Source organism: Oryzias latipes, chromosome 19, assembly GCF_002234675.1.
Source record: "Oryzias latipes chromosome 19, ASM223467v1".
Taxonomy (NCBI): domain Eukaryota; kingdom Metazoa; phylum Chordata; class Actinopteri; order Beloniformes; family Adrianichthyidae; genus Oryzias; species Oryzias latipes.
In genome coordinates, this window is record NC_019877.2 from 21,069,120 (window position 1) to 21,090,223 (window position 21,104).

The 21,104-nt window shown below is 42.0% G+C and overlaps 1 protein-coding gene across 1 annotated transcript; it reads right to left on the reverse strand.

The window, feature by feature from the left end:
• Nucleotides 1-877: 877 nt before the first annotated feature.
• glp2r (glucagon like peptide 2 receptor) lies at nucleotides 878-13,493 on the reverse strand. The gene is made up of 13 exons (XM_004080700.4): nucleotides 12,972-13,493; nucleotides 9,659-9,752; nucleotides 9,466-9,570; nucleotides 7,795-7,916; nucleotides 7,597-7,703; nucleotides 4,669-4,825; nucleotides 4,434-4,593; nucleotides 4,288-4,348; nucleotides 4,134-4,200; nucleotides 2,689-2,777; nucleotides 2,374-2,512; nucleotides 2,257-2,298; nucleotides 878-2,146 (listed from the first exon to the last, which is right to left on the reverse strand). The coding sequence occupies exons 1-13, from the start codon at nucleotides 13,038-13,040 to the stop codon at nucleotides 1,778-1,780; spliced, it is 1,581 nt and encodes a 526-aa protein (XP_004080748.2). The 5' UTR covers nucleotides 13,041-13,493; the 3' UTR covers nucleotides 878-1,777.
• Between the last annotated feature and the right edge of the window lie 7,611 nt (nucleotides 13,494-21,104).

A 21,104-nucleotide genomic window follows, 5' to 3' on the forward strand; every position in this document is an offset into this window, starting at 1 on the left:
CAATCCCTTTCAAGCAATATTTAATTTTATGTCTAATTAAGTTTGATTAGCTATTCTACGAATGTATAACTGATGATTGTATTGTTTTTGTGTATTATTCCCATTTGATTACTTGAAATAAACCATTTCAAATCAAATCAAATCAAGTCTTCTCAGTGTTTAAGGGGTGGTTTTGGGGACCTTATTTAATCTCATACCTTACAGGAAGCTGTGAAATCGATGCAAAGTCATAAGAAAGCTGCCTTTGGCTCACAAATGTCCACTAAGTCCACTGTTGTTCCGAATCGAAATCAAAGTATGAGCTATCCCAGTAAGCACCACGACGCATTTTTTAACACTTTCAATTTTCCAATGTGGAAACCAAGTTCTCCAGTGGTGAAGTGAACATGATGTAGTTTTGACAGTTTGTTAACAGGGGAAATTTTGTTTTCAAGACTTTGCAAGAGTCATATTCAAAACAAAGAAAAAATATAGTTTCTTTGCAGAAATGATTAATTTTTGCACAACTTTAGCTTTATGAATACGTTTCTTAATGACAGATTCCTTACCACATATCCCCTCTGCTCTACAGGTTGTCTTTACGCTGTCGTATGAATAAATGCATTGGTAATAAAGAGCCTTCTCCACAGCACTAGTGCTTTCAGGATGTGTTCGTTCTGGGTCATCTAGAAGTCAACTTTTTTGGAAACATCTTCCATCATTCTGAAGGATCAAAGCAGCTGCTGGAACTGAAGTGTGAAGTCGTGGTCAACAGACAACATCACAAATTCAGAAATTCATGCGTGTAAAACCAGAATCTTGATATCTATGTAATCTATGAGCTGCAGGGCAGAAATGAGACACTTCATGTCAGATGTAAAGGTTTTTTTTGTACACATTGCGAGTCTGAAAACATTTAATAGTTTAATTTGTGCGTTTCAAACATTTAAGGTTCACAGAAGTAGGAAAAAAAAGGAAAATATAAAACCTGCTGAACAGTTTATACACAGCATTATACACAATGAGACAAATATTTATATTATAGTCGCACTTATACCTGTGCTGACATTTATATGGTCAACATATCATGAGGAATGCTTGTACTTTTTCACAAGGCAGTAAAAATCAGGATTTTGTTATTTTCAAAAGTGCATAAATGTAGTGACAAAAATGCAAAATATACAAAACGCTTTCCTTTACAACACTATCATGAAATGTACAGATTATCTATTTCAGGAATACACAACATTCATCACACAATCACCAATGACCTCTTAATAAAGCCCCTTTATCTAATGGAGTTTTACCCTTAGAGTTTATTTACAGGAGAGGAAACACAAAACTTTAAACAAGGCAGAGAAAATCTGTGACGTCATCTCCAACGTCTGACGCTCTTTTATCCATTTAGAGACCCTGAAGGTCTGGAAACTTTGAAAAGATCCCGGTTCAGATCATTTCAAATCTTTCATCTTCTCCAAAGTTCAAGAAAAATTTAAATAATGGGAAAGGTTAGCAAATATGTGAGCTTTTATATAAATAAATTTGACTCAAGATAGTATTTTTTTTCTGGGACTACTTGAAGCATCTTTTTGTAGACAATGGATTCAATTGAAATTGGATAGAAATCTCATTTTGTTTTTTAATTTTATATGATTTTTTTCTTTATCACTATCAATGCGTTTGCTTCCATTTCTTTGTCTTCATCTTTTCACATTTTGTGATTCTGTGACTTTACTTTTACACAACAGCTGCAGCTGTATAATTTTTTAACCATACATGTACTTTGGGCCGTCCCACCTCAGAATTGGCTCTCCTCCAGGATCTCCTCCATGGTCTCCCCTGTCGTAATTTCCCCGTCGCTGCTGGACAGACTCTTCCTGGTGAGGAAGTCCAGCCCCGGGTTGTCGTAGCTCCTCAGCCCGTGAGCCCTGACCTCGGACAGGCCGAGCGCCCGGCCTCCTCTGTGCGCCGACACCTGGAGCAGGTGAGCAGCTGCCATGGGGGGCCCGCCTTCATCGCTGGAGTCGCACTGCTGGGAGGTTTGAGGGTTCTGCCCGCGAGTGCTCTTCCACAGCTGCTTAAGGGGCGCTCCCCCCAAACAGCCTCTGACGTTGAAGTGGTTATTGAACAAGAAAAGCTGCCATCGCTTTTTCACCTCACCTTGGACCTACATATATAATATTTTTTATATTAATTTAAAGAAAAAGAAAGGTTTTCATTGATTGCTGAAAACAGTGCATCATCCTTCAAATTCGGGGACGGTCCACAGAAGCGTACCTCTCCATTGGCGAAACAGTACAGCACAGCAACCAGAAAGCCCTGAAAAGGCACCAGAGCCGTGGTCAGGGGCCGATCATGTGCACACATCAGCATTTGGGACTTTCATCAGGCTACCTGGAAGGAGCTGAGGGTGAGGTTGATGAAGTTGCGAGCGTAGCGGCTGCTGCCCTCCACACACTCATCCACCAGAATCGTAAATACCACCTCATGGATCCCCAGCAGAGGAATCAGAACCAGCGTTGCTCTAGCCAGACTGCCGGACACAAAACTCTTTATATTGATGGTGTATGAGACAAAAAAGAGACCCTTCCTCTATGGTAAGAGCTTAGGAGTGTGACAGAAACATATTGACGAACATTTGGAGAACCATTTCAGGCCTTAAATGTGGAAACAGGAGTGTTTTCTCAGCCAGTGGCAGCTTCTCATCACCTGTATCTGTAGTCTGTAAATTTGACCTGATCTGCTTTCAGCTTGGACAGCAGCAGCATCAGGATCTTTATGAAGATGAAGAAAATGATCTGAAAACACACACCATAAGAGATGAAATCCACAGGAAAAGTGTTAAGAAGTCTTAAATCACAACAACCAAACTGCACGTGTGTTCTTTAAGGCAAAAAAGACAAATTAGCCCCACACCAAGACGACCAAAGGAAAAAAAAACACATTGTTCTCATATAATATGGAAAAAAATCTATTTATACAAGTAGAACTCTTATGTAATGGGAAGACTAGAACAGCTTCTGGTGTGGTCTTGATACCCTTTGATGAGATCTACACAGAGATCTTCCTCTTCTTTAAAAGTCATTATGAATCCAAGACTGAGACTTACGTTGTCATATTTCCTAAATGGACAACAGCATCAGTCATTGTTCCAATTTTCAGAAACTGAAATTTGAGTAAGCATCCCTTGTTTTATTTTAGTGACTTGCAGCACAGAAAAAATGTGGGTGAGAAACACCGGATGTAAGAATGGACTGTTCAGAGAACTTTGTGGCCAAAATGTTATTTCCAATGTCTTTGACCTGGAAGAAAAGAGCCTTGTCAGGCCTCCAACAGTCGGAAAAATTCATGATAACGGTAATGAAAGAGAAATGAAAGAGAATCTTAGTCAAATTTAGTGCCAGAATGACTAAAAAACTCCAACACCATGATGTTAATCCATTCAGAGGTGCAGAACTAGGGGTTCATATGAGCTATTGGACAACATTTAGTCCCACATGATCACATATCTGCCTCCATGTCTGACTCTTTTCTAAAGTGATGTCTTAGTTTGTCTCCATGTGTGATGGAACCAACACAGAAAGTTCCTCCTTTTGTCCCAGCACTGCACATCAACCTCTGTCCGAAAGTTTTCCTTCATTCCATTTCAGGCTGCCTCAGTGAAGCAGTTTGTCCATGAATCAACAGGTAAACTGGACCCTCTCTGGGAGCAGTTTCTTTTTCATATTTAGCAGAGCCCAATAATTGAAGACCGGATTCATGACATGAGTTGCTTTTCCTGTGAGATTCCCCATCCTGCGTGTAATAATTTCCTGCTCAAACACACTTGATCCAAATCATAGCTGAACTCTGAGAAAACCTGGGTTGAGAACTTAATTTTGTGCAGGAGATTTTCTACTGCAGATCACCGCCTGGTCATCATCTGAACAGAATTTTCGCACAACTTAATGCAGCTCTTTAAACGAGCAGCAGCTGAAGTCCCAGCAAACATATACTGATCCCACAGAGCGTCCGTGACAGCCTGTGGCTTCATCACATGGTCACATGTCTGCACAAGACCAGAGCGGTGAAACTCAGCGTGAAATCAGCTGCAGTTCACTGCGCATCTGACATTTCCAGAAGACTGTGGATTACAGTGAAGGAGCTTCTCCTACCAGCACGGAGAACGTGATCGGACCCCTGATGATCCACCAGAACCACCGGTTCATGATCAGCCAGCATCTTGGGACCAAAAGAAGTTTCTTTACCACTTTACCATGCCCAGAAGACATTTACATCAGCTACAAATCCATGCGCTCGTGCACTTACCCTGTGTTCTCGTACAGGATTTTAAGCACAGTCCATGGCGTCACAAACAGGACAGGAGTTCCTGAAAATCAGCAAACCCAACCAAATCCGTTTACTCTCAGCCTTGAAGTGAATCTTTGATCATGCCGTTATCTGCTCAGACTCACCCCATCCCAGCATCATGTACTTCTTCAGCAGACGCCTCTTGGTCAGCACAGCCGTGAAGAGCAGTGTGTGAAGGAAAATGGCTTCTACCAGCAGCCAGAAGTAGTTGCAGGCCACGAAATACTCCAGGCACACTTTGGAGAATTTGCACATCACTGCAATCTATGTGAAAGTTATAATAATGAAGAAAGCAGGTAACAACGAGTATTGTGAAAAAGGAGACGGGGATGAGCGTACCGGGGAGCTGGAATAGGTGTTCCACCCAGGATCGTCTTTAGGCAGGTTTGAATACATGACGTGCAGGATGATTTCTTTGGACATGACAGCCACAGCTCTCAGGATGAACGACACAAACAAATTCATGTGGATGAAGTTTCTGGTGCAGTGGAGCTTCCTGGTAAGCAGATACAGCAGAAGGGTATTGATCCGCTCCTCCAACGCAACTTTAGAAGCATCACTGAAGAAGCATTTCATCATAGATGATGAAATTAAACAAGACTCTGAGGTTTCTGCGACGGATCAGCTTCCCGTTTTGCCTTTTGCAACTTCATTCTTTATCCCAGAGCATTAATCATCTTGGCCATTTAAAAAATATCAGGGAGAATCTCTCCAGCAAATTCAGTCAGGAGTGGAGCACAGATGTGTTGAATTGTGAGATTCACTTTGTGAAATTCCTAAATGTATCTGCTGTGCTGCTTAGATGTAGAAACACTGTGTTTTTGTTGTGTTTTTAATGTAGAGGCAACTTTCCCCTTTCAGTCTTCTAAGAAGCAAACAGGTTCTGCTTTGATTCAATTATATAAATACTGTAATACTTATGTAAATATGTCACTGTTCATTCCAATCCATTTCGTGTTCTGTTTTGTTTTTTGAACATGACCATTTCCAACCAATGCAAAACTTAATGCTGGGTTATAAGATAAGTTGCTTCAGAATAAGTATCTTAAACCCTTTCAAACTGGAGCTTAGCTTTGGTTCCAGTGTTGACATTCTTGCTGTAAATCTTCAACTGCTTAATGCTCTTTTGTTTTTTTAACCTGTGCTGTCCAACAGCTCAGACAGGAGCTGAAGGCCTCTTGTGTTGGACATACTTTACTGTTACAACAGCAGGTTCTGGATCATTTGAAACACTAGGGTTGTTCCCACCCTAACCCCTGACTTCTAAAAACTATATGGTGTGGAACTATGTAGTGCCCTGAATTTTAAAAGCAATTCAGACACCACGCTCACTACTTTTTTTTTAAACAGCGGACATGACGTCATTGATTTCACAAAGTTAAAATCTCATCAACATGAGCGTTTTGCGACGATTATTTATGAGTCCACTGTCTTCAAAAGATAAAAACTTTGATCATTTATTAAAATAACAAATTTAAATACATTTTTTTGGGGATAAATTGTTCCGATGCAATGCATTTTGGTCTATATTCGCTGATAGTGAGCATCGATGCACACTGGTTTTTCGCAGAGACTTCTGGGAAACTTCCAGGGCACTAGAAAATGGCAAACGCACTATACAGTGCACTACACAAGGTTTAGGGCGGGAATTCGGACACAGGGTAGATGTATATTTGCACGAACTCCTTTTGTAATTTAGTCTAAACTTGATTGATATCAATTACATTTGTATCCTTTTTTTTGTTGGACCGGACAGAAAAGAAGAAAAGGAAAGAAGGGAGGGATGTTGGAGACTGGGGGTAAGGGCACAGAAGAAAAGGGGAGTTAAGGAAATCTAGAGGATGATCACAGAGGTGGGGGGGGGGGGGGTACAATCATAAAGCAACAAGATGCTGGAGAATTATCATCTTTCCTGTCTGGTGTAAATTTTAGTTAAAAGAGGCGGGGCCTATCCACGGATATACACAAGTGTTACAAACATACCTGCTTGCTACAAAAACCTTCACATACAATCATGTCAACATGTACAGCTGTAGCACAACTACAGTTTACACACACATGTGCACACAAACCAACGCATGTAAAGCATTTCTATCACACACTGTTGTGCAAAGGTGAGCTGACACCTGTGCTGAGGTGGGTGTTTATGTTCTGCTGAGGTGGATGATGGATTGCAGAAAGAGGGAGAGTGCCCGCCGTCCCCACACCAAGACCCCTGCCGGAGCGGTAGTGATAGGCAGGGCCCCCCCGACACCGGCATGGTATAGCAGATAGAGGGATAGTGCCCATCAGGCAATCCAGCTAGACACCCAGATCAGGGCTAGCAGGACCGCCACAGGGACCTCCAACGCCAAAGAGCAGGGAGTTACAGGAGCAAGGAGAGTGCAGGCCCCAGCCAACCAAGAGGATAGTCCTCCGCCCCACCAGAGAGCCCCCCCCCCAGCCCCAGATGAGCTGCCCACCACCACCCGGGAGTTCTGGGTATCCTCCCTCCCCAATCCCAGGCACAAGCTGTGGCCCCCCAAGGGAGACCCACCCCATGCTCCAGGCAACCACTCTCCCATCCCCGGGTAGGTCAGGAAGAGAGCAAGGCCACTTCCGCCCATAAGGACCCCCACATCACCAAGGCGAGATGGGGGTCCCTAAGCAGCGTGGTAAATACTGCCCAACCAGGTTCACCCACAGTTGGAATTTTGGAAGGGGCTAACAGTCGAGGGCAAGGATTGGTACAAGGATTGATACAGGGATACGGACACCCCCCAGCTAAGATGTGATATGATCCCCGGTTCACGGTCCCATCAGAGAACTCAGGGATCCCTCTGCCTGCGTGGAGAAGGGTCCGCCGGCCCGGGAAGCCAGCACCCAAGGGACACAGCCCCAGTTGCTGAGGACCTGGTTTCCCCCACCAAGCATTGGGGTAGGGGACAGATGATCAGAGGTCCCACCTTTTTTGTGTAAGGTATGTGTTGTTTGCTTGTGTGTGTTGGATTGTATCTTGTTGAGGCGTAAGGGGTGTGTGTAATAAAGGGTGCAGTTAAAAGTTTAACAGATTCTGAAGTAGAGAAAAATCTATTTTACTGTAGTAAAGGGTTGCATATCAGCACAAAGCTGCTTTTCTCCCAGTCAAAATGTGTTAGGCTTGCAATAACTGTGTGTAAACAGTTTAAGTGTTGTTTTTCAAGAGTTTTGCTCAGCAAGTGTTTGTATTACTTGATTTGAGTAGTTCAGTAAAAAGAAACCTGCTCGACCTTTCACCTGAGAACTGACCTCAGCACGCCCATGACCAGAGTGGCAAGCGACAGGGAGAAGAGCGACAGTGAATATCCAGCGACAGAGATCAGCCTGAGGGCGTTGTGCCGAAGCTTTTCCTCCTCCTGGAAACAAATATTTTTCCACTTACATCTGTTAGGCCAACACAGTCAGTTCTATTGCTGCAAAAATGAGCTTTTTTTTTAAACAGCTCACCGTGTCTTTAAAATACTGCTCCTCCACACACTCGGAGTCATCCCTCCACGGCTCGGAGGAGTTCTCTCTGCGTCTCCAGCTCCCATTTTCTAAACACTCCCGATAAGCTTTCCTGGAGCTGCCTGCAGTCGAGAAAGGAATCCCAACGCATTGTCCAAGCAGAAGGAAAGAAGACGAAAGGGGGCAAAACACAGATGACATCACTTCATCGATCAGGGTCCTGAAATATGGTTTCACCAGTCTGAAAGCTTTTTTAAGGCGGCCAAGCATTTTTCACTATAAATAGGCTTTAAAAAATATGTTTTTTTTAACTCAAGGTAATACAGAGAAAACTGGTCGACACAAAGAAAACAACAAAATAGATTTGTCCTTACAGATGCATTCCATTGGATTTTTTTACTCCAGATAACTGAAACCCATTCTCCAGCAGAGGGCGCTGTGACCCTCAGCTTCTCATTATGCTGCGAAGCTAATGCACTTTACCATCAGAAATCCATGAGGCGGTTTTTTATGTGAGCTTCAGCTGCAGGATGGGGAAACAGCAGATATCCGAAATCCAGACGATGCTTGTATGCCCACCAAACCACATCTTAAAAAACTTCAGTTTAACCTTTCTCCCATCAGATTTCATTTTCTTTCCCTGACTCCTCTCTCTGCTTTTATGTGTATTTCTGTAATATTATATTTTTTTAAATGTTTGGTCTAAAGTTTTTTAAATCCAAATGTGTTTTTTTGTCCAAACTCCCACTTGTTTTAATGCCAAAAACAAGTTTTCTTTTAATTAGGGCTAAATTCTTAATCTTTTAAGACTCACTCCAAAGAAAATTGTTTTTTAACATGTTTTAGTAACATTTTTCTGATGATTCAGGACATTTATGAAGAAAATCGAGTTTAAAATTGAACTTCTGTGAATGAGGGGCAGATGAAAAAAATTAAAATATGAGACACAGCTTCAAGCTCCCAGCAGTGGGGAGGGTAAAGGGGGCGGGGTTGCCCCATCCACAAATCAAAGGTGAATTTCTAATGAACTCCTGCCGATTTGCAGAAACTATTTTCAAAACATCACACATTTTTGATTTAGGCTAAAAACTGGATAATCGTAATTAAAAGACCACTGGAAACACTTTGAAAATAGATCAAAAGATTATTGAAGTGGGGTTTTAAGATTATAATAATAAAATAAAATAACATCTATTTTCTAGTTTTAATGAATCTGCCTTTTAACATTTTACCACCAAATCCAAATTCCACATTTGGGTTAAATTCTACTGAAAAAGATTGAATTTATTGAATCTTTTTAAAACAGTTTTGATCAGCTTGAAGCGTCACGCAGTCTGTCCAGTGGCTTGATGAGGCAAATGAAATTAAACAAATGCACTGATGACAATAGGGGAATGTTAGAAGGAGCAAATTAGAAGTGAAATGTCCAGGAGAGCAGAGGCCTTCCTTCAGTCTCAGCACTGATTTACTGGATGAAACAGTCGGGCCAAAGTCATGCTTACATTGGTCTGAACATAAACAGTTTGAAGTCTGAAGCTGTTTCATTTCACGGTTCCTCCTCTTTAGAGCATGCAGCTGTTTGGGTCAAAAGTAAACAATCTGACAGAACAAGTAAAGCATGAACTGATCACACTGCTGGGTTTGCTTTGAAGGATAATTGAGTAAAGATACCCTCAGTGATCCAGGGTAAGAAGGAAGGACAGGGGACCGACACATTTCCAGGAGCCGAATGGGGCCAGCACACAAACATGTCAAACGCTCCCTTACAGAAGTTTCCTGCAGAAAAAAAAAAACCACATCAGGTCTGAACCTTTTTTTTAAGAGGATCTGATGTCAAGTAGGTAAAATGTCTACAGAAGCTCACCGTGGTTTGGATGAGCGGCAGACAGGGTTCTGTTGCAGTTCTCCCAGTACTCGGCCCGCTGGGAAATGACATTCTCCAGCAATGAGCCCATCGTCTGTGTGGAGACATTGGAGCACAGACAGAAAAGATGCTGCAAGTTTAAGTCTCAGTACTGAGGAATTCAAGCCACAAAAAGAACAACTGGACTGAAATGGATTCAAGAGACAATATTTACACTGATTCTAAAAGTTTGTTCCAATTTAAACTATGAGTTTGGTCTGTAATGTTCTTTATAAAAACACTCTGAGAGACAGAATGTAAAGAAAAGAATCAATAATTTCCATTGTTTGATTTTTAAAGAATGTAATTCTGTAACGGTGCAGAAAATAAGTGTTATTGGTCAATTTCAAGTTGACTTCAATAATTTATAATACTGGTTGTAAGTGACAGATGTGAAAGGTGTTAACCAGGTTTAAACTCACTGTAGCTCACGGGGGGGCAAACTTAAATTCATATTGGGCCAAAATTAAGCTGTGCAGTAAAGTCACAGGTCAAAATCAATATTTATTGAAAAACTAACTGCAACTGATATGTAATGTTTAACCTTTTCACATAGTGTCTTCTTATGTTATATTCTTTTGTTACAGTCACGTTAGCTCCGCACACAAAACAAACAGGTCTGTCCTTTATATTCGTGAACAGATAATCTGCCTCCCGCCTGTCTTCAAAGCTCTTGTTGTCCATTTCATTTGGCCCTTTTTGTGGAGGTGTAACGGTTTCAGTTCCTTTGTGTTTTGTTCCTGGATTTCCTGTTTTATTTTGTAGTATTTCCTGTTTTGTTGTTGTTTCGAGTTTTACCTTGCCCCATCAGTCCTGAGTGTTTCCACCTGTGTCTTGTTGCCTTGTATGTATTTAAGTGCTGTCTTTCCCTTCCTCCTGTGCTGGTCCATATTGTGTTCTTCCCCGGTTTTTCGAGCTGAGTGCTTTTGTAGTGTTTCGAGATTCTAGCCTTCCGTATGCAGTGGTTTTGTTTTTGTCTTTAGTTTATGTTATAAAACCCTATTCCCTGCATCCTCCTGCCTCCTCTCCTCTCTGCGCCTGGGTACTTCCCATTACCCCCGTAACAGGAGGGGGAAATTAATTGGTCCGATGTGACTGGAGCATGGCTGCCAGTGACTGTCAACAGAAAAAAGGAGCACTTGCCGGTTTCGACTGGGCGCTAACATACTAGCAATGCATTGTGTGATTTGGAGTATTAGCGGTACAGTATATACCGCGGACCAGCTCTAATTCACATTTGATATGATCTCGCGGGCCAATTATAATCAAACTGGGGGCCTGAGTTTGACACGTGCCATAGCTGCTATTTTGGTCCATTCTTCCATGCAGATCTTCTCAAGAGCTGTGATTTTCTGGGGTTGTTGCTCGACAGCAAGAACTTTTTAAGTTTCTCCACAGATTCTTTATTGGATTGAGTTTAAGAGACTGGCTAGAACACTCCAGAGTCTTGAAATGTTTTGTTACATTGCCACTCCTTTGTTGCCCGGGTGATGTGTTCGGGGTCATTATCCTGCTGGAAGATCCAGCCATGTTTCATCCTCTATGTTCTCACTGATGGAAGGAGTTTTTTTTTCCAAGAATCCCATCATACATGATCCCATTCATCAATTCTTTCAAACAGATCAGTTGTTCCGTCCCCTTTTAAGAAAAATACAGGAGGAGTTGATCCCATGACAACATTTGTGTTACCATAGGAACCTCTATTACTGTGGTCCCAGCTCTTTTCATGTCATTGATCACTTCTCTATGTGGTCCTGGTGTACAATTTTGTCTCTGGTGTCCTTAGACAGCTCTTTGGTCTTGGTCATGGTGGAGATGTTACGGTGTGTTTAAGGGTGTAAACAGGTGTCTTTTACACAGACAACCAGTTCAAACAGGTGACATTGATCCAGGTAACAAGTGAAAGATGGTGGAACGTCTTAAAAAACAGGTGTGAGGACAGAATTCTTGTTTGTTTGTAGGAGATAAATATTCACATTCTGCACATTATACACTTAAATTCTTCGATCATCTAATTTCCCAGATTTTTTGTTTTGTCCATTCTTTGTCTTACAGTTAAAATGTACCTGTGATGAAGATTACAGACGTTTCTCAGCTTTTTAAGTGGAAAAACCAAGAGAGTTCTTGGTTGCAGCTACTTTTTTGTAAGCATCTCTAGAAACTTAAAATATTGATCAAAGGGCAATACTTGTAAAATCAAACCCTAATGATGAGACGTTTAAAAGGTTTGAAAAGGTAAAAAATGGTATCTAATATTAAAGTTAGGTTTTACCCCCTTCACACCAAATGTCCCTAATACACCTTTTAATCCAGGACTTTAATTAAGTTAGCATTTAGCCGAATAATTTTATGTAATCGGAAATTAATTCCGGCATGAAGGGGTTAACACCACAAACTAGTCGTTATATCAGAACCATAAAGAGGTTCATTTCTTGCAAATCTCCTGTTGGACTTTTCTGCAGAGCAGCTTTGCTTATTATTGTTTGCATACTGTGGAGGTCATGCAGCAGATAAACAGCATCACTTCAGTGCAAAAAGATTGCCATGTGCCACCTGCTGCAGTGACAGAGTGGTGTCAGGCTGCAGCCGCAGACCTGGACCAGCATTTAAGTTCACTTTACTGTAGTTATATATCTCTCAATGATGGAAAAGGTTTGATCATGTCAGCACTGAAACATCTCCTGTTCATTGATACTTTTCCTTATGCAGGTTTAATCGTGAGCTGAGCAACGTCCTCTTCACCCGGCATCGCATAGTGCAGAACCGCCTTCAACCAGTCGGTGGGAGTGTTTCATCGGGAGTCAGTTTGTCATCTGAGCTCACTTCATTAGTGTCTCTCTGACAGCGATGCAAACACACCTCCCTATCTAATCCCACCATGACTCTGCTGTGAGTTCCTGCTGAACGATTGAAACCTTTTCTTTATGTCTGAAACGTCTCTGTCTGTTCTGCATGCCGTCAGCAGCTCTTCTATCAAGATTAAACACAAAATTTTAAAAATGCCTCTTAAAGCCAATAAGTGTCCTCCTGGATTGATCTTCCAAATGTATTTATCCTCCGAGGTTAATCTGCTAAAAACTCCTAAATCTTATTTTTATCTCTCATGCAGTTTTTCAGTCATTTGTTTTCTTTTTTTGTAGAAGTTATCAAACAACACAGTAAAATTACATTTCTAATTTCATATTTAATGTAAAACCATGAAAAAATGTCACTGTAAACTCTGATGGAGATGCCTCAGAGCCTACACCGATGAAGGTTAAAGGTCAGAAAGTACCTGCTGGCTGAGGGCAGCAGACAGGAGTGTGAGCAGCAGTTTGTGCCGGGCTGGCAGCGGCTTTGGCATGATTCTGGTTTCACATTTCCTGGCTGCGCGGGACGTCACACCTCTGCAGGCCCGTCATGCATCGCTGTAATCTGACAGGTCCCTTTTCTTGTAATCCCAGCAAATCTTCTTTCTGCAGTCAATCCCAGTGCACGCTGGTGTGTTGGGCTCCTTTGTGACTGATCTGCAGGATCCAGTGAGTCCTTCCGGGCTGTGAAGCAGCTGATCTTGTTGTCAGGACAGACTGAGAGCAAATGAGAGCGCCTCAGACCCTCACCAGCGGACTGCCTCTCCCACCCCGTCACCTCCCAACCAATCCAGATGAGACCCCGAGGGAGCCGGCTGCACGACTGGACTAACTGTGTTGCCCAGGAAAACTGATCTAAAGGAGGCAAACAACCATCCTGAAGCTGCTCACAAACATTAACGCAACTGGAGACAGCAGAACTGCCGTCTACCGTCTAGAACCAACTCTGATGCTGAATTTACGCCGTAAATTCAAATCTAGACACCACTCTGCAATAAAGACCTACCAGAAACAAACAGAGACTTTATGCTTCTATTGTCGTTCATCTCAAGTATGGAAATGTTTCAGGGATGTGCACATCCAGCTACGTTTGACTGTGTAAACAGCCAGACCAATCACACGCGGACTCACTGTTTGGAGTTTGTTGTTATGACAGATCGCCGGATCACCCGAAGCTTGTGGCCTTGTGACCACATCCAACATCCAACACTGTTTCACTTGTTGGAGGCCTTGTAAATGCCAATTCTGATCTTATATTTATAGACTGTGTCTTGAATGTTTTCATGCATTTGTTCTTCTGTCAGTCTGGATGAATGCTGATGTCCAGATCTACCGCCCCCTGTCTAGAGAAGTTAACCAATCAGAGGAGACCTGGCAGCTCACCTGAAACTTGAAATGTTTCCTTTCTCATCAGAAATGCATGATTTATTTGGCATACCATCTGACAGTCCAAAAAATTCCAGAAAATGACATTGTTTGAAGTTGGCCTGCTAAAATGCAGAGTCTTCATGAGGTTTTGAGGATGGCTGCAGGTCTCATGGACTCACAGCTTCACTGAAATCTGTGAAACTGCTGCTGCAACAGCCTTGCTCCTTTCTTTTAATGGAAATTCCAGAGAATATTTTCATTTCTGTTCACTTCCTTACCCTTTCATGAATGCGGTCATAAAAATCAATTTAGAGTTTATCTTTTATATGAAATATTCAATGCTTTATTCCTAATGTAGGGAGAAAAATGTGCGTTATAACTAGGGTTGGGCGATGTCCCTTAAATTGGCAGTTGACGATGTTTGCAGTAAACCATCGGGATGGACGACGGGGGGTAGTTTTTATGATATACTCCTCCTGCACTTGATTAGTCAAGTGGACCGGTGGAGCGAGCGACCGTGTCTCAGAGCAGCCTTGTGTTTGAGGGGAAGGGAGGATGCTTTGTAACGTGTGCGCCATGTGTGGGAGACTTCGGACTGCGATCCGTCTCGCAGCTCTAGGTGAACGAGCTACCGAACTCAGGCGAACCGATAAAAGTGTCTGTCCGGGCAGAGCTCGGACCGTCAGCTCCCACAGCGGCTTTGGAGCGGTGTGTAGATGAAATGCCGCTTGGTCCTTAGAAACTGTTCTAACAATTACGTGGATTTGTGTTTCCAGTCGTGTCCCGACAAAATAAAGGCTGATGTTGTTTCCACATATTTACGTGCAGCCAAGATGCAGATTTTAGTTTCATAATTACCGTAACATTAATAAAAGCACGTTTAGAGGATCATCTCGTATATTACGGAGCTGACAAGTCTATGTATGTAGCCGCTCGACGGAAATCTTTTCCTCTTCCAGTATTTCAAACACTACTGCGCATGTGTGAATGATTTAGTCCGGCCGAAAGTGTGACCCATGTGAACGTTTGTTATAATCTGAAAAAGTACACGGTTGAATTTTAATCTGACTATTGATCTGATCAGGATATTTTGGCTTATGGTGTCGACTTGCAGCGTGGCGTGGGCCTGGCATCACGATGGTGTCTCTCCATCGTGATGTCAGTCAGCTATCACGATGGCACACCCTACTTACAACCAGACTTTAAAGTTCCTATATCATGCAAAATCAACTTATTTGAGCTTTAAGTGTATTATAATGCTCATTCCTTACTATAAAAACCCTAAAGCGGTATTTTGCTCCATTCTCACATTTTCTGAGCATTCATCCTCATCTCTCTCAGCTCCAGCCCTTCCCAACCCACAAAAACGAGCAGGTTCTCACATTGTGATGTAGATAAGTGAGGAACCGCCCCTTCCACGAAGAATCTGCGCTGCTAGCTCCACCCCCAGGCTAACACACACCCACTTTCTCCGTGGAGCTAGCGGTGATCAGCTAAAATCTTTTTTTCTCCATGCACAAAATCTGCACGTCCATCTTTGCAAAAGTTTGGATGTTGTTTTTATTTGTAAAAGAAACGCAGAGACGCTGCCAAGGCCGGTCTAGGATGACGTCATGAAATGGGCGGCACCCACAAGGAGCGAAAGGCGGTAGCTCAGAGACCGAGAAGTCTTACTTCCTGGCACGAAAATAACCAATATTTCATTTGAAAGTCGTTATTTGGTCTTACTGTGCCATAGGTAATACATTACATATAAATATGGTTTTCTCTTAAAGGCTTAAGAAAAGCTTTTAAACAGGATATGTTCTGTTGTAAAGTTGGATTTGTACACACTGACATGAAAATGTGCCCCTAGTGGTCACTTCCAGGATGGATCCACATTCTTAAGGCTGAGTTTCACTTGGAAAGTCCAGAAGTTTTAGTTTTTCCGTACTTGTCCTTTTTCTGAGAGTTCGGAGATCGTCAAAAATAGTATATAACTTTATGAAGAAAATGAGACACTGAACTCTGGATCTTCTAGTCTAGACTACGATAAAAATATAACACTCATAAATCAAAATGTAGAGTCATGCATCACAACCATTTTTCTTGTCAGTTATAATAATCTTTCTCAGTGGTTTTTAACTTGTTTTTAAATAAGTTGTACATGATCTTCCTTGCTTTAAAATTATCTAAACTTCCTGTTATTATGCCCTTATTTTTTAGTGCAAAGATAAAGCGCACACTGACACGGTTTGATGGGGCTGATCTGTCACTCAGAAGACAACAGCTAGGATCAACTAAACTTGATCATATTATATATATTACTTAGATATAACATAAAGGAGGAGAAATGCAAGCTGAAGGGCAATAAATGCACGGAGCACAGCTCTCAGCCATGCATCATGATGGACTATAACTGTGTTTGCAAAACAATAAAACCTTTAGATGTGATAGAATCCACTGCAGAGAAATGATCTGACTGTAACTCCGCCATTCCAGCACTGGTGATGCACAAGTAAATGAAATCTCAAGCAGCTCCATTGTGGAGCCATGGGGCGAGGAAGAAGAAAAAGGATGATGATGATGATGATGCTATGAAGATTCATACTTTCACTTTTAAGAGGTAAACTGTATTTGATAGATAACTTCTTCTTCTTTATAAGGCACCACAGCAAATCATCTACCTTCTTCTACTCCTCTGCATCCTCCTCACTCGCACCCTCATGTCCTCCTCCATGAACCCCTTCTTTAATCTTCCTCTTTCCTGGTAGCTCCAATCTCAGCATCCCTTTACCAACATCATCAGTTTCTCCTCTCAGCGTTTTCAGACCATCTCAATCTGCTTCCCTGCATTTATTTCCAAACATCTACCATGGTCTGATCCATTGATGGATTCATTCCTGATCCTCTCCCTCCTGGTCACTAAAACCTGCAGCATCTTCATCTCTGCTGCCTCCGGCTCTGCCTCCTGTCTCCTCCCCACCGACATAGCTGCTCTCACCACAGTCTTCTTCACCTTTCCTTTCATTCTTGATGACAATCTTTGGTCACACATCATACCTGAAACTGTCCTCTAAAGCAGTCTCACCTCCACCTACAGAACATCTCACCACTGTCTCCTGTCTGAACAACTCCAACGTTCTTCTCTGACACTCCAGACCTCCTCATCCAAACCACAGCTCCCCTCTCTGAATCCTGGGCTTTCTCCAGATCCGATATACTTTCCCCTAGCTTCATTACCGAGGTGTATTATTGATCAGACATTGCCATAATCTAAGAAGAAAAAGAAAGAAAATTTTTACAGTCAATAGTTATCAAACTGCTACTATTAGTGACATTGAAGCCTAATTTTGTTTGCTGTGAAAATACAACCTAATAAAGTGTTTTTTAAATGTCAGGTAAGACTCCTGACACTTTAAATCAGCCGGATGATGTCTTTTTAATTTATTATTATGAGATTTAACAGTTATAACTTTATGATATAACAGTTGGTCAAAATAAGAATAAATGTATGTTGTGTGAGCATTTACCAATAATAAGGAGCTTTTAAAAAATGTCAATGTGTTTGGACTCTGCTCTCCATGAGGAGCTCAGCATTACAAACCCAAGTGACTGACAAGCAGTTCCTTAAAGAACCACTGGGGGCAGAATGAAACATTTTCCTGTGAAGAGTCCAGGTGGCCTGCTTAGAGTATTTTCTACGTCACAAATGGGATCTTTCTGAAACTGCACTTTTTCATCTGCTCCTGATTCACAACATTATGAATAAATAAATAAACGAATGAATAAATAAATGCATTTTTAATCCTAATTTTCTTTATATATGTCCTCCAACATTAGAAAGATTCTGCAAGAACATGTGGAAAAACACCAAAAACCTGATTTTCATTGGAGTAGGTCTTTAAGAAAGTATTATTGTATTTCCAAGATACAAGGTAAATTCCTCCAGTGTTTTTGTTAATCTGTGGATTAATGATGTTCAAATATAAATACAGAAATTGTGAATAATCATAAGTACTGAGGAGACAGTGTACATAGCAGTACCTCTTAGTTATCCAGCTTAGCACTTGCTTTTCCTTTTTTCCTCTTCACATCCGTTTCTTTGTTTATGGCCCTGTCTTCCTGCGGTTTTTGACATCAATTTGATGCCATGGTTTCTCTGTCACACACGAGTTTGTTTGAAGAGACTGAATTAGTTCTCTGAGTGCTGTAAAAAGGATGTCTGAAGTCTGACGGTAAAAACAACTTTCCATTACCCCCACTTTTCTGACTTTTGTGGCCACGGAACAAAGCAAATCACAATTTTTCACGTCATTTTAAATTAAAGTTTTATAAATTTTCTACAGGAATTATCAAAAAATGTAAAATAAAGAGGTTGTGATTTTTATAGCAAAAATCTTGCTCTGACCTCTAAAATTCAGGTAAAACCATTTGAAATGTTGAGATAGAGTTGAATAACCGAATGCACTCTCCAGTAGCTCATAAATCAGAGCATGAATTCAGGGAGTGAAAGGTCAGTCACATGTCCATGTGCGTTGGCGCAGCCCCTCCCTGACAGGTCAGCCCTTCAGATGATGTAGGGAGATACGGCTGCTCCAGGCATGAGCCAAGCACGGCCCTGTAAATGTTTATCAGCTCCTGCAAATGTGTTGGAAAGTGTTAAGCAGGCAGGACAGATGCTATGTGCAAGATTAAACATGTTGTGTTTCTGCCGTGTAAACTGTTTGGGTGTCTGATGCCTGCAGGCTTGGACGGGGGGGATTCAATTCACTTCTCCCTCGTACTGCAAACATTTCTCGGTAAGATGGGTGTGAAGATACCATGTGGACATCTCAGTTTTAAAGCCAAAGTGCTGATAAAGATAAAATCCCTACCTTTTTCATAGAAACCCTTTTTTTACCTAAACCTGTCAGCACAGTAAAACTGTGGATGAGCCACTGACTGTATATATTTAAATCAATTTCCCCATTATAGGATCAATTAAAGCTAAAGAACTGGATGTCACCCATAGGCAAGGGTTTACTTACCAACCAAAGGAAGCCAATTCCTTTTTTTGTGATCAAGATGTTGACATGTTGGAACCAGAAATGGGCGGTAAGCAATGTCTAAATGTTAGAAGTCAAAATTCTGTCTCCCCCTTTGGTCACCAGTGGGAGGCTTTTCCAGAGTTCTAACCACACTCCAACTCCCCGCAACCCCCAGCGCACACGTCCTGGATGCTCTCAGTTAAGCTCATTGTGAAATGTTGTTTGTGCCACCCTGCTTTCCTCACCAAGTGTTATATTGGGACCTGATCTTCTGTCTTCTGACCCTGACTCTGTTTGCGTGCCGCCTGCCCTGACTCTCGCCTGGATCTTGACCATCCTGTCTCTCCTCGGATGAACTTATGCCTCTTATCGTCCCCTGCCTGTCTGACCCTGATTTAGCTTTGTGGACTTTCAGCTGAGCTAACAAACCTGCTGCATTTGGATCCAGCCGTCTGCCTGTTCTTGTGGAACTAAAGGTGTTTTCAGTCTGGGAAAACCGTTTGTTCCAGACTCAGTCCGCTTCATTTGGTCCGGATCCAGTTCTGAACCTTGCTTTTGGTGTGTAATCAGACTTCTGTCAAACTGCCTTTCCTGATTTGAACCAAAGCTTGTAAACAAAATCACGTGAGCAAAAATTTCTTCACTCATTGGTTAGGATTTACGAGGGAGAGGCCAAAGAACTAAATACAGAAATTATGGAAGTCGTGTTCTTTGCAGTCCTTCTCAGTGTAGTTCATTCAAACTTTGTATTTGCTGACTGATTTGAAATGTCTATCAACGTCAGGCTCAACATTTCTTCTTTCGCTTTTTTCGGTCCAGTTAGAGGCTGCAATCAGTTACTGGCAAGAAGACGTCTGAGAAGGTACACTGGTAAGTGTTTATGACGTATAGATTGTGGGGAAAACAGTGAGAATCAATGTGGATCACGTTAAAAGTAGTTCTACTGATTCTGAATTATTCCGACCACATTTCAATGAGTTGTTGAGTCTTATCATAGTTCGACAAGCCATGAAACTACAAGGTAACTTTTGGAATGATGTCACAGCAGCCCTGCGCGAGACACAGAAGAGCATGTAAGAAGTGTTTTCAGCATTGTTAAAAAAAGAAGTCAAGTCAGGAGTTAGACCCTTTTTTCCTCTTTATAACACAACAATTGTTTCTTTATTTTTGTCCGCAGCTCATCTGTTGCTACATTCTGACTGTGTTTACGTCACGTGACAACCGGCTACGGTGGCCGTTTAGTTCAGTTGTTTTTCTCCGGGAACGAATTGTGTTCAGACTGAGGAATCTCAGAAGCTCAGTCTGATTAGAAACTAACCGAGACCACCTAAAAAGACGGGTCCAAGAGCGGTTCTTGGTCTCGGTCCGCTCGGGTGTATCTTGACTGAAAATGTGTTCCAGTTTATCAGGGGAAACGAAATCTGGCCCCCTTTAATTCAATTCAATTCAATTTTATTTTTTTTATTTTTTTTTTTATAGCCCAAAATCACAACAACAGTCGTCTCGATGGGCTTCGAAGTAAAACATGAACTCAAAAGGATCACGAATACAAAGAGTGCAATAGTAAAATACTAAAATGAACTAACAAACTGACTAGGCTATACTGGCATCCCTGCCCTTAGACCCCCCTTTCGCGGTAAGGAAAAACTACCAAAAAAAACGGATTCCGGAAAAAACGAAGAAACCTGAGGGGTGCCCACATGAAGGAGGGATCCTCCCCCAGGACGGACAGGTGATTTACCAGAACTCTTAGAGAAGAATTAACTTATCTAAATCTACAACTACATATTTAAAGTCCAGCAGACGAGCTTCATCCAGTCGTGGTTGTGGGGACAGTCAAAGGCGCGAGTCGAGCCGGAGACAGGAACCACAGCCAGGTGTAGGAGCAGGAGCAGAGACGAGGTACTCGGTCAGGAACTGGAGCACGGATGAAACAACTGGAGTCTGGAAGCACTCCCACTCCCCAGGAGGGGAGAGGAAAAGAGGGACAATACATGAATCGCACTGCACCAAACAGAGGCATGGAGAACTAAATGATAAATTATGATCAAGAATAGAAGAGAGGAAGGGTAGAAGTAGTAAACCAAATGTGTCCAAACTGAATACACCCTTCGCTCACTAGGTCTAAGTCATTGTTTCTGTGGCAACCACTCTCTCCAATCAGGAGTGAGCTTGTTGGAA